Source organism: Antechinus flavipes, chromosome 3 (genome assembly GCF_016432865.1).
Source record: "Antechinus flavipes isolate AdamAnt ecotype Samford, QLD, Australia chromosome 3, AdamAnt_v2, whole genome shotgun sequence".
NCBI classification, from domain to species: domain Eukaryota; kingdom Metazoa; phylum Chordata; class Mammalia; order Dasyuromorphia; family Dasyuridae; genus Antechinus; species Antechinus flavipes.
In genome coordinates, this window is record NC_067400.1 from 254,584,613 (window position 1) to 254,598,677 (window position 14,065).

The 14,065-nt window shown below is 33.4% G+C and overlaps 1 protein-coding gene across 2 annotated transcripts in view; it reads right to left on the minus strand.

Moving 5' to 3' along the window:
- The window catches only part of IFNAR2 (interferon alpha and beta receptor subunit 2), a 35,120-nt gene that overhangs the window by 14,121 nt on the left and 6,934 nt on the right, over positions 1-14,065 (minus strand). For both annotated transcript variants that reach the window (XM_051984954.1, XM_051984953.1), the window contains exons 2-5: positions 7,955-8,042; positions 6,183-6,218; positions 3,355-3,478; positions 339-508 (exon numbers count right to left, since the gene is read on the minus strand). In XM_051984954.1, coding sequence (XP_051840914.1) covers positions 339-508; positions 3,355-3,478; positions 6,183-6,218; positions 7,955-8,009 — 385 coding nt within the window. In that variant the 5' untranslated portion in view covers positions 8,010-8,042. The remainder of the gene's footprint in view (positions 1-338; positions 509-3,354; positions 3,479-6,182; positions 6,219-7,954; positions 8,043-14,065) is intronic.

The window sequence follows — 14,065 nt, forward strand, 5'->3', positions numbered from 1 at the left end:
TAATGAAAATATAGGGTATAAGAGCATATATGATGGGGAATGGTACAGTAACAATATTTCAGGAGCCATTTAATGGCAGATGATCAAATTCCCTATTCCTTTGGGGCAGAAAGTGGTATTACTCATATACGATACAATCCTTTTCATCTGCAAATGCTTAGATAATATGCTTACACATAATCACATATGAATGTACATGTAAGAGTGATATTTTGTTGTGAGTTGGGAAATGAAAGAAACTAGACATGCTAAAAAGAGATGTAAGGTCTATGAAGTCAATTTTATTTTATTTTACTCTAATCTTATAGGAAAGCAAACATCAATAAAGGCCAACTTACTGTCAGTTATGGGTAAGAATTCAAACACACATTCAAATAATTTTTCCTTTGAATTGAAGCCTGTTACACTGGTAAGGTAGGTTTCATGGATTTCATAAATATCTGTCATGTTACATGATGATTTTGTGATATTTGTGCACTTTTCAACAGCCTTCCAATCTATGTTAGCACTATATTCAAGGGAAAAGAAATAGGAAATGATTAATCTAATGTTTCTGTAAAGTAAATCACAAACTAAGCCAATACCTTAAACTTTAAATATAAAAGAGGGGAATTTCTCTTTCCCCGCAAGAGAAAAAAGCCATATTTGCCATTAAGAAATCACTAGTAACTTTGGGTATAATAATTTTAGCAGGATGATAACTAGGAAGATGGTGAGATATAGTGACTGATTGTAGATGGGCTAGAGCCAGTATGTAGGGAAAAATCAGAGGAGAGAATAAACTTCTAGAGAAAACTGAAGGCAACTGGAGTCAAGGGTAGATGTAGAGGATTGGTCATGGTGAAGAGAAATGTTGCCTTCTCATCAGAGATGAAGAGAGAAGGAAATAGTGCAGATGATACAAAGGAATTATTATTACATAAGGGTAGATAGAGGGAAAATGTGCTGTAGAAGGTGTGAGAGAAAGAGAAAAATTAAAATGGCCTATATGGTGAATGAAAGTAAATAATAGTTAACATTTATTAAGCATATACTATTTACTAGGCAATGTGCCAAGCATTAGGAATACAAAAAGGAGGCAAAATAGTTCCTGCCCTCAAGGAGCACAGAGTCTAATAGAAGGAACAAGAAGCAAAAAAAAAAAAAAAAAGTATAAATTATAGATATGAAATAGGAAATAAATAAAAAAAGGGAAGGTATTCAAATTAAGAGAGATTGGGAAAAGCATCCTGTAGAAGATGGCATGTTAGTTGGGACTTAAAGGAATTTAGTAGGTAGATATATAGGAGGGAGAGCATTCCAGAGATGGAGGATAGCCAGAGAAAATGCCCAGAGCTGAGATGGTGCATCTTGTTTGTGGAACAGGCAAATGGTCAGTGTTATTGGTTATAAGAATACATTGTAGGGAATAAAGTATAAGAAGACTGGAAACATATAAAAGAGATAGATCTTTAAGGGCTTTGGATGTCAAACAGAAGATTTTATATTTGGTTTTGGAAGCAATAGAAAGCTACTAGAGTTTATTGAGTAAAGAAATGGCATGACCAAATCTGGAGCTTTAGAAAAATCACTTTGTTGGTTGAATGGAAGATGGATTGGTGTGAAGCTACTTGAGGTAAGAAGATTCACCCAGCAGGCTGTTTCAAGAGTTCAGGTGTGAAGTGATGAAAATCTGCACCAGCATGATGAAAGTGCCAGAGGTAAAAAGGGGGTATATTTAAGAGCTGTAAAGGTGAATTCACCAGAGTTTAGCAACAGATTGGATACTGGAAGTTGAGAGAGAGTGAAGAATTGAGGATGACACTATGAGTAACACTAGTTGAGATTCTGGTGGATCCAATCATCAGTTTCAGGGATTTCTTCTATTCTGTTCAGAAAGATGTGAGTAGGAACATAGGGAACATAGTAAGAGTAATGTAGGATTGCAATTTGACAAGTCATGAACAGTGATAGGAAACTATATAAGTGATTCAAGAGTAGAGACTAGCAGGGTCCAACTGGTTCAATAAGGGGTTGAGATAGGGAAGAGAGAATAATATAGTTAGAGTAAGAGTGATGGCCTAGGAAAACATGGAAGGGTGGAGTTACTGGAAGTCACAGTGGAGGAAAAAAAAGTTTAGGAGGAATAAGGTAAAAACAAAGGTGAGACCATTCTTGTGTTTAGATAAGATAAGTGTAAAAGTAGCTCAAAACACAGAGGAACTAAAGGGTTAAGATATTTGAGAGAACTTAATCACAGATGTTGAAGTCCCCCAGTATGCATTAACGTTATTTTAAACTGAACTAAGACAAGTGTTCAAGATTTGGGAGTTGATGGTTTCATTGTACTCAGATCTCATTTGGAGTACTGCGTTCACTTCTAAGTATCCCCAGAAGGGGACAATCAGAATAGTGAAAGGCCTTGAGTTCATGCAAGAAAAACCCACTGAAATAACTGGGAATATTTAGTTTAGAAAAAGAAAGACTTGCTGTGTGATTCTGGCAAGTCATTTAAGCTCAATTGCCTCAGGAAAAAAAAGGGAGAGAAGAAAATGGATAGGAAAAAGAAAGACTTGAGAGGCTTATGATAATAGTCTAAAAGTATTTGCAATACTATATAAAGTAGCAGAGGAATTGAACTTAAGAGTACTTGGCCTCAGAAAGCAATAAAAGGAATAATTGCTGGGAGTTGCAAGATGTAAATTTAGATAAAACTTCCTAACAATGAGAGTTATTTAAAACCGGAATGGCCTACTTTGGAAGATTCCTTCCTTTGGCATCTTCAATGAAAGAATGGATCTGTTGGAGATTCTTGTTCAGGTATGAGTTGAACTAGATAACCTTTGAAATTCCTTCCAACTCTGACATTCTATAATTCTGAGACGTAATATCTGGGATGCTCAGTTCAGATCTATCTTGTGACACACAGAGAATAATTCTCCCCTTCCATTCCCTCCCCAAAACAATAGACCAGTTTAATACACCAAATTAAGGAAAGAGAGCAAAATGACTCAAACTGAAAATTATTATTTTGACTTGTTAAAGAATTTGGACCAGTTTTTTCGAATATGAAAATATATTTGATTAATCTATGGATTTGGCTTATTATCTTAGTGTACTTGGCAAATCTATGAGTTTGGTTACTCTACATGCATTGGTCAATTGAAGATTTTGGCTTGTTTTATAAAAACGATTTCTTTTTCCCTCTGGCTTACTACATTTCTACATTTCAAGTATCTTGGCTTAAAAAGGAGGAAAAAAGCCAATAAATTTATTTTAATGTTTAGATCCAATACAACTAGATTTCCCTCAATAGTATTATCCTTCAAACAGAAAAAGAGAACAATTTAGCAAAGTACAAATTGTAAAACAGACCTCATAATTATGTAAGACACAGTATAGTGAGTTGGTATAATGGCATTGCTGCTTAAATTCCAAGACAAAATGTGCTGAAAATTATGAGATGTCATCATTAAAATGTCATCCTTCACTGGCATTTCTAAGGAAAGAAAAAAAATTAATCACAACAGGAATATTTGAACAAGAGGAAAAAAAGTCTTACATTCAAGTATTTCTTAATCTATTCACTACTAACCAAGTTGTTAAGTAGCCCACAAAGACCTGAGAGAAATGATTATTAACCACTAATGATTTGAGGAGACCCATATATTCTCCTTTTTTCTATAGTTTTCAGCTCAAAGTTCATTCTCTTGAAGGACATTACTGATGAGATTGAATTAACTGTCTTCAATCCAGCTAACCTTACAAGGAATTTAATCTAGGATAGGGAGGCCATTGTAGTCTGTTCAGGTTTAGGGAATGATAAGTTCTTTGATTAGACTGCCCAATTTAGAATTGTATGTAGAATTTAGAATGGTAATTTAGAAATAAATGGCAGAATCAAAGTTCATTAAAATAGATCCAGCCCCTCATGGTAAAATTCTCTCTTATTATTTGTTAGCCAATTAATGTTGATTGCAATCCTCTGGAATACCTGCTTTTCCAAGGGCATACAAACAGTGAGCCCACCATGATTGTCTTTGGCTTTTGAGGGTGTTATTGACCTTTTACTAAAATGCAAGCATTATTAATAAATGATATGTTTCTCAAACTTTTTAAACACGATAGACCAATATGTCATGACCTATCAATCACTAGTTCAGGTAGAGTTTCCCCATAAGATTCTGAGGATCTTGGAAACAAGAAGAAAGAGCAGTATTTCATATATATTTTCAAATGGCTCTTCATTGAAACAAAATGATTCTTCTACTTTAATGTTACTTAATCTTGTTTACCTCAGTTTCCTCATTTGTAAATGAGGTGGAAAAGTAAATGGCAAATCATTCCAAATATCTTTGCCAAGAAAACCTCAAAAATGGGTCATGAAGAGTTAAACACAACTTAAAATAACTAAACAACAATACTAAATAAATATATAGGGGTTCTTTTCCTCTTTATTTGAAGTATAGATTTGATAGTTGATAGTTTATTGTTAGGTCAAGGGTTATGCCTGGTTTTGTGTTTTTTTGGGGCAAATTGCTTTCCAAAAAAGACTAGTTCATACTGATTAGAAAAAATGCAAATTAAGACAACTATGAGGTACTACTACATACCTCTCAGATTGGCTAAGATGATAGGAAAAGATAGTGCTAGATGTTGGAGGGGACATGGGAAAACTGGGACACAAATACATTGTCGATGGAGTTGTAAACTGATACAACCATTCTGGAAAGCAATTTGGAACTAGGGCCAAAGGGCTATTAAATTGTGCATATCTTTTGATCCAGCGGTGTCTCTATTGGATCTGTATCCCAAAGAGATCATAAAAAAGGGAAAAGGACCCACATGTACAAAAATATTTGTAGCAGCTTTTTTTGTAGTGACAGGAACTGGAAACTAAGTAAATGCCCACCAGTTGGGGAATGGCTGAATAAGTTATGACATATGAATATTTTGGAATATTATTGTTCTATAAGAAATGATCAGCAGGATGATTTCAGAAAGGCCTAGAGATTTAAATGAACTGATGCTAAGTGAAATAAGTAGAACCAAGAGAACATTGTACACAGAAACGATTATGTGATGATCAATTGTGATGGACTTGGTCTTTTCAACAATGAGGTGATTTAGACCAATTCTCATAGACTTGTGATGGAGAGAGTTAACTGCATCCAGGAAGAGGACTGAATGTGGATCACAACACAGTATTTTCACCTTAATTATTGCTGTTTTTGCTTGCTTTTTCATTCTTATTTTTTTTTCCTTTTTGATCTGATTTTTCTTGTGTAAATATATATAGTAGAATTACACATGTTTAACATAAATTGGATTACTTGCTGTCTAGGGGAGAAGGGTGAGAGAAAGGGAGACAAAAATTGCAACACAAGATCTTGCAAAAGTGAATGCTGAAAATATCTTTACATGCTTTTTGAAAATGAAAAGCTATTTTAAAAAAAAAAAATGACATTCAAAATTCCACCAACAGTGTATTATTATATCTATTTTCCAACATCCCTTCCAGCTTTTGCCTGTCATCTTAGACAAGGTGTGAGATGGTACTTCAGTCATTTTAATTTATATGTCTCTACTTATTAGTGATTTAGTAGAGTTTTTTTTTTTAATATGGCTATTGCTGGCTTAGACTGACTATGCTCCTTTGACTACTGGTCAGTTTAGGAAGAACAAAAGAACAATTTACAAGGAAGCAAAGAAAAGATGGACATTCATGAATATAATTTCTTCTACTAATACACACATATATGTATATATGCTTTCTTATATTGGTAATTTGGTGTTATATATTTCGAATCTTCCCTGATTACATGACAATGTTCTCTTTTATTTTATTTTTGTGTTCCTTTTCTGTTTTTCTCTTTTTTTATTCTACTTTTTAAAATAAAATAAGTTTTTTGAAAAAGAAATGCTTATTTAATTAAGATCTATTACTCCACTCCACAATGCTTGTACTCAATTTTTCTGGGTAAGTTATTCTAGGTTATAAATCAATAGTCTTTGCCTTCTCAAATATATTTCATCTTTCTGTACTTTAAAGTAGTGGCTATCAAATCATGTCTGATATTGACTATGGCTCCTTGGTACTTAAATTCTTTCTTTCTGACTGTTTCTACATTTTACTGTATACTTATTCCTAAATACTTCAATTCCTATTGAAAGTTTATTTAAACCACTTAAAAATTTCTTACCCAATGAAGTGCATGAAGAGCTAAGGCAGATGGACTCTTAAAAAAAAAAGAAGATAATGCATTAAAATTACAGCAAATATTTCTGTAAGTTAAATTTACAATACTACAATATGTAATCTGAGTAAATTAAAATGGAAATCAGTTAGGATAAAGAAAATTTTGATGTAAGCAATATTAGAACAAGAAACATACATATGCACAGACATAATATATGTTTAGGAGGGCAGGAAAATTCTTAAAATGTGATTTATTATTAATAAGTAATAGATTTTACAGGGAAATATAAGTGGAAGAGAGTAAAAAGCTGTTAACTATTGAGATGATGATAGTGGGAGAGATGGTATGGTGATGCTGACAATGAAGAATACAGAGAAAGACAATAAAAGACACAATAAAAAAGGTGGGGGGAAAAAAGAACAATAACCTACTAGAAAATGGAAAGACAAACTATTCACAGAAATTGGTTTACTGGGAGGTAGGCCATTTTAGTCTATTTTGGGAGGGTTTATTTGCACAGTTACACAACTGACAAAAAGGAATGATCCAGATGTATTTATTGTTTGCTGATTATAAAAAGCATATAATTTGGTAGAGCAAAACAATCTTTAAAGGCTCTGCTCCAATAAACTGTCATCTATACTTGTTGAGATCATCCTTGATTCTTTGGTTCATCTAACAACTGTTCACTGATTCTCTTATCAGTGTAAACCAAAGTATGAAAACACAGAGAGAGGCTCTCTGTTCTGAAGACAGTGCTACACAGAGTTCAAATGGAAAAATAATTCTTTAAAGATCATAACATCTTCTATATGCTTCTATATACAGATGATAGTCTGTTGACTGTATCAGGCTTTTGAATACTAAAAATATTTCTTAAGTCAAAATAAATGAGCAAAATAAGCTAATTTTAAGAGGCAAAATAAAGTGTATATTGTTCAGATTATGACAAGCAATTAGATGGGCTTCCACTAAATTTGCCTATAATGAATTCATCCTGAATGAGTGTTACAGATAGACATCAAGCTGATGGAATAGGAATAGGAAGGGGGGAATAAGAAGACTGGATCACACTGAGGGAATTGAACAGTACCTTCAAAGATCCTAAATTGTTTCCTGACACAAAAACTTGTTTTAACACAAATATTCTCTCTGTAATAATATAGTATGGTTAAAATTGCAAATCATGTAATACTACAAACTCAAGAAAAAAAATCCAAATTGTTGGTAAACTTATATGCAGTAGAATGTGTTTGTATGTGTGTATGTAAAAATATATGTGTGTATATATATATACATATGTGTGTATATATATATATATATATATATATATATATATATATACACATATACATATACATATGTATATAGGCAGGAGAAATGTAAACAGACTGCAACAAATCATCAAGGATAATTTATGAACAAGAAATGGCAGAAAAGAGATTAGGAAATATAAAATTAGAAAAAAAAGATAAATTGATGATAAAATGACATCCGAAGAAAGTGGATAGACAGCCCAACTATTATACTGGTACTCAGAAAATGTTCTTCATATGGAAGAACATAGACAAAAAAAATTTCACAAGTTGAAAGCAGAGATGTGTTGCAATCTATACCTGTGAAGGGAATAGCCACAATGAGTGTTTCACAGGTATACTCAAATATCAAATTATTCCTCAAAGGCCAAAAGGAGATTTACCAATGCCTGTAATCCTTTAACATGACTTTTAGTGATCACATGATTTTGCATGTAAGATTAAAAAAAAAAGACTTACCCTGGGGAAAGAAAAATAGTAATCCAATAAATAAAGTCCACTGGCTCAGAAGCATTTTTGTTAAGATTAAATTATTTTGTTTTCACATCTGAAATGACATTAAATGAAAATATTATTTGATTTTAAAGAGCCTACTAAATACAAATGTTAAATGAACAGAGCCAAGATAATAGGGACAAAAGGCTGAATTCAATAAATATTTTTTAACATTGATCCTTACAAAATCTTGCATTCCAAATTTTTCTCTCCTTCCCCCCGCCCAGATGGCAACTAATCCAAAATATGTTAAACATACATGTGAAATACTATATATGTACACATATTTATTTATTTATTTTTTAGTAACTTTTTATTGATAGAACCCATGCCAGGGTAATTTTTTATAGCATTATCCCTTGCACTTACTTCTGTTCTGACTTTTCCCCTCCCTCCTTCTACCCCCTCCCCCAGATGGCAAGCAGTTCTATACATGTTAAATAGGTTACAGTATATCCTAGATACAATATATGTGTGCAGAACCGAACAGTTCTCTTGTTGCACAGGGAGAATTGGATTCAGAAGGTATAAATAACCTGGGAAGAAAAACAAAAATGCAAGCAGGTTATATTCATTTCCCAATGTTCTTTCTTTGGGTGTAGCTGCTTCTGTCCATCTTTGATCAATTGAAACTGAAGTAGCTCTCTTTATCGAAGAGATCCATTTCCATCAGAATACATCCTCAAACAGTATCGTTGTTGAGGTATATAATGATCTCCTGGTTCTGCTCATTTCACTCAGCATCAGTTCATATAAGTCTCGCCAATCCTCTCTGTATTCATCCTGCTGGTCATTTCTTACAGAACAATAATATTTCATAACGTTCATATACCACAATTTACCCAGCCATTCTCCAATTGATGGACATCCATTCATTTTCCAGTTTCTAGACACTACAAACAGGGTTGCCACAAACATTTTGGCACATACAGGTCCCTTTCCCTTCTTTAATATCTCTTTGGGGCATAAGTATGTATACATATTTATATAATAATCTTTCTACACTAGAAAAATCAGATCAAAAAAGAAAAAATGAGAAAGAAAACAAAATGCAAACAAACAAAAAAAAAAGAGTGAAAATGCTATGTTGTGGTCTACACTCACTCAGTGAATGCTCTCTCTGGGTGTAGATGGCTCTCTTCATCATAAGATCATTGGAACTGGCCTCAATCATCTCATTGTTGGAAAGACTCATGTTCATCAGAATTGATCATCATATAATCTTGTTGTTGCTATGTACAATGATTTCCTGGTTCTTCTCATTTCACTTAGCATCAGTCTTGAATTAGTTTAACTTTGTACTACCTTATAAAGCCAAGTCCCTTGAATAGACTGTAAGAAACAAAATGATTCTGGCTACAAACTTGTTATGTAATTTCAACTGGGCTCCCACTGAAACAAGGAAAACCTTTTATACCTCCCTAATCGATTTGTTATCCAGCTCATCAGAGCCACTATTCCAAATCTTTTAATCCCACCTTGATCTTCCCAATCTCTCTCCCTTCCCCAACCCAGCAAAAGATCCCACCTCATATTTTATCCCCCCAAATTAAACTAATTTGCCAAGAGTTCCTCTATACCTCTCCTTTCCATTTCATATCATTCGGGTATCTTCTTCTCTAGCTTTGTCTCCCATGAAGGGATAGTCCTATTTGCTAAAGCAAAACCCTCTAGGCACCCTTTATTCCAGGGGTCATCAAACTTTTAAAATAGGGGGCCAGTTCACAGTCCCTCAGACTGTTGGAGGGCCGGACTATAGTAAAAACAAAAAACTTTGTTTTGTGGGCCTTTAAATAAAGAAACTTCATATCCCTGGGTGAGGGGGATAAACATCCGCAGCTGCTGCATCTGGCCCGCGGGCCGTAGTTTGAGGACCCCTGCATTCTATCCCTTCCTTTGTTCTTTTTGCTGTCCCTTTATAATCACCATTTGCTCTTTCTAATCTTCACTCTCTATCTAGTGGCTTCTTCTGTGCTGCTTACGAACACAACTATATCTTCCCATCTTTAAAAAAATTCTTATTTGGAGAGGATTCTGGGGAGATGGTGAAGTAGGGTAGAAAGTTCCAAGAGCTCCAGATTTTTCCCACAAGTAAGGTGAAATTGCACCTCAGAGTGAATGTAAATGGTGACAAATAAGAGCTGGGGCAAAATGCTGGTGGTGGAAAAGATCCAAAAGTCAAAGGTCTAAACACCTTCAATATAGTTCTTCTGAAAGAGTAAGCAGCTAAATCCAGGGGTTAGTTGGATTGAGAGATAGCCTCATCCCTAGTCATGGGAACTTTGCCCTCCGATCAGTGTGGAGACAAGCATCTGAGTAAGGAAAAAACTAGGGAATCTCTGCTGATAAGGAACATTAGACCCAGTGCTGTTCAAAGGAACCAACTCCTACTAGGTGAGGGCAGAAATAGTGAGGCAGAAACACTGCTGACACTTAAAATAGAGCAGAGTTCTTAGTTTCTGGTTCTAAAACACAGAAGAGAACTGAAAGAAATTCTGAGGCACCACTCCCATAGCTCAGGATTAGAGGTGTTCTACCACAAAAGGAGCAGGCAAAGGAGAAAGAACCCAAACATAGAAAATTACATTGGTAATTGGGAAGATTGGGATTTATAATCAGAAGAAGATACTGAAATTAAAAAAAAAAAAGCCTTTCCTATCCCAAAAAGTAAGTGAAATGGTCATCTGTCCAAAGAGAATTCATAGAAGAACTCAAAGAAGACTTTTGAGAAATTGAAAAAAAAATTAAAAACAAAAAGAAATATCGTTCCAAGAAAACAAGATGACACAAAGAAAGTCAATCAATTTGAAAAAGAGATCCAGAATCTTAAGAAAGAAAATGATTCTTTCAAAACTAGAATCGGGCAAGGGGAAGTATAAGAAGTTATGAGATTAAAGAAATAGTGAAAAAATACAAAGAATGAAAAAATAAAAGAGAAGGGGAGACATAAGAAAAACAATAGATCTGGAGAACAAGAAAGTATTAAAGTATTATACTTGAAAGCTATGACTAAAAATAAAAAATCTTGATATAATAATACAAAAAATAATTACAGAAAATTGTTGTGAAGTGTTAGAACAAGAGGGGAAATTAGAAATAGAAAAGAAAAAGCTATCGATTACCATCTGATATGAGGAAAACCTATAGGAACATCATAGTAAATTCCAAAGCCCCTAGATTAAGAAGAAAATATTACAAATAAAAAGAAAAACACATTTCAAATATAATGGAACCACAATTAGAATCATATGAGACTTAGTGGTGGCTACATTAAAAGACTACAGCTTGAAACACTATATATTGAAGAGCAAAAGAACTCGGACTGTGATTGGAAATATCATACCCAGCAAAGTTACACATAATTCTGAATGAAAAAAACCCCTCCCACTGCCTCCCAAATCAACATTCATGAATTGTCAGACTTTCAGGATTTTATTACAAAAAGACCTGGACTTAATAGAAAATATGACATGTTAAGATTCAAGAGAATCTTCAGAGAAAAATCAGGTAAACATCAAAGATTAATTTTAAGGGATTCAACAAGGACAAGTTATTTATGCTTTATATGTGTAAATATAAACCATATTACTAAAATTTTAATTAGCAAGTGGGTAGTTCAAAAGAAAGACTGATGTAGAACTAAATATGATTTGATTCTAAAAAGCAAAATTGTGTAGGAAAAGGTAGAAAAATAATTAGGTTATACAAATGAGGTATGAGAGCAAGAACTAACACAGAGGAACTAGGTGGGGAGGAAGACTGATAGTTTTGGAATCCTATTCACATGGGGGAATGGGTTAAAGAGGGAATAATACATATAACTAGAAGGGTATAAAAGTCTTCTAAATTTATTAAGAAATAAGAAGCAGAGGGAATAGGATAAGGGGGGGCATAGAACGATGTGTAGTTTAATGGGAATGGGATAATGAGGGAGGGAAAGAGTGGAAGAAAAGGCTGGGGGAAAAGAATAAGAGAGGGATGGGGGGTAGATTAAATGATATCAAATCAAGGAAACAAGCAAAAGTAGAGGAGTCAGCAAGAATAGGAATATTCTTATAAGATAATATTAATACAAATTAATCAGAGATAATAAGATAGTACTAATACAAATTATAATGATCAACAGTAGAATTTATTAGAAAAAAGGCAGGGATAGAGTAATCATTGATTTCAGACAAAGCTAAAAAAAATGGATTCAATCAAAAGAGAAAAATAGGGAAACTACACTATGTCAGCCATATTAATCAATATTGTTTGAGATTGTTTAAAACAAACTTTTAGATGGCATAAAGTTGGAATATTGTTGTGATGTAAGAAATAATAAATTGGTGGATTTAAAAAAATATGGAAAGATTTATACCTAACAAGGATAATGCTATCTACCATCAAAGAAAAAGAGGACAAACAAGAGTAGTATAATCTTACATAGATGTAAATTAATGTATATGTGTATATATGTGTATAATTACAGACGGTGTGTGTGTGTGTGTGTGTGTGTGTGTGTGTGTATCTGAGTCTAACTTAGGGGGGTGGGGAAGGAGAAAAAAGAATGACTGTAATATTCATTATATATGCTTTTTTGAAATAGAAGTTTATTATTTTATATTTTGAATCTTCTCATATTCTGCTGTGCATGACAATTTTTTCTTTTTCTATTTTGTATTTAAGTTTTAAATAAATAAATATATTTTTAAAAATTCTCATTTGATCCAACTATCCCTATTCAATGAAAGCATCCTATAGTTCTTAACTAACTTTTTTTTTCATAATTAAAACTTTTATTGCAAAATTCTAATAATTGATTTTTATTTTTCTAAATACATGCAAAGATAGTTTCCAGCATTCACTTTTGCAAAAATGAATATTTCAGATTTTTCCCTCCCTTTTCTTCTCCCCCATTTCCCTAGAGGGCAAGCAACCCAATAGAGTTTAAACATGTGCAATTCTTGTAAAGAATTTCCATTTTCATCATGCTGTGCAAGAAAAACCAGATCAAAAGAAAAAAAAAAACATGAGAAAGAAAAAACAACAACAAAAAAGTGAAAATACTTTACTCTGATCCACATTCAGTCTCCATGGATTTTTCTCTGGAGACAGATGGCTCTTTCTATCACCAATCTATTGGAATCGCCTTGAATCACTTCATTGTATTTTTTTGTTTGTTTGTTTTTAAAAATTAATTAACTTTTTCCAATTAAATTTAAAACAATTTTAAAATTTGTTTTTAAAACTTTTAAGTTCCAGATTCTCTCCCTTATCCTACCCCCCATTAAGAAACTACATATGATGTTATGCAAAACATTTCCAGAAGAGTCAAATGAAAAAACATGAAATAAAGAAAAATAAAATTAAAGGAGGGGAGGGAAGGAGAGAGGGTGGGAGGAAAGAAGAAAGGAAAGGAAGGAAGAAAGACAGGATACTTCAGTCTGATTCAGACAAATCAATTTCTTCTCTGGGTATGGATAGATAAGTCCTTCATAGTAGTCAGAATCATTTCATTGTTAAAAAGAGGCAAGTCCATCACAGTTGATCATCACATAATCTTGTTGTTACTATGTACAATGTTCTCTTGGTTCTACTCACTTCTCTTAGCATCAGTTCAAGTAAGTCTTTCCAAGCTTTTCAGAAATTCAGCCTGCTTGCCATTTCTTATAAAACAATAATATCCCATAACTTATTCAGCAATTCCCCAGCTGATAAACATCTACTCAGTTTCCAGTTACTTGCCACAAAAAGGGCTGCTCCAAACATTTTTGTATATGTGATCCTTTTTCCTTTTTAAATGATCTCTTTGGGAAACAGACCCATTAGAGACACTGCTGAATCAAAGAGTATGTACAGTTCTATAGCCCGTTGGGCATAGTTCAAAATTTCTCTCCAGAATGGTTGGAACAGTTCACAACTTCACCAATAATGTTTCAGTTTTCCCACAACCCCTCTAACACTTATCATTATCTTTTCTGGTCATTTTAGCCAATCTGAGAGGTGTGAAGTGGTACTTCAGAGTTGTCTTGACTAGCTTTTTGAGAAAGCCAATTATATTTAGTGCTTCTACTTCATTTCTTTTTTCTAAAT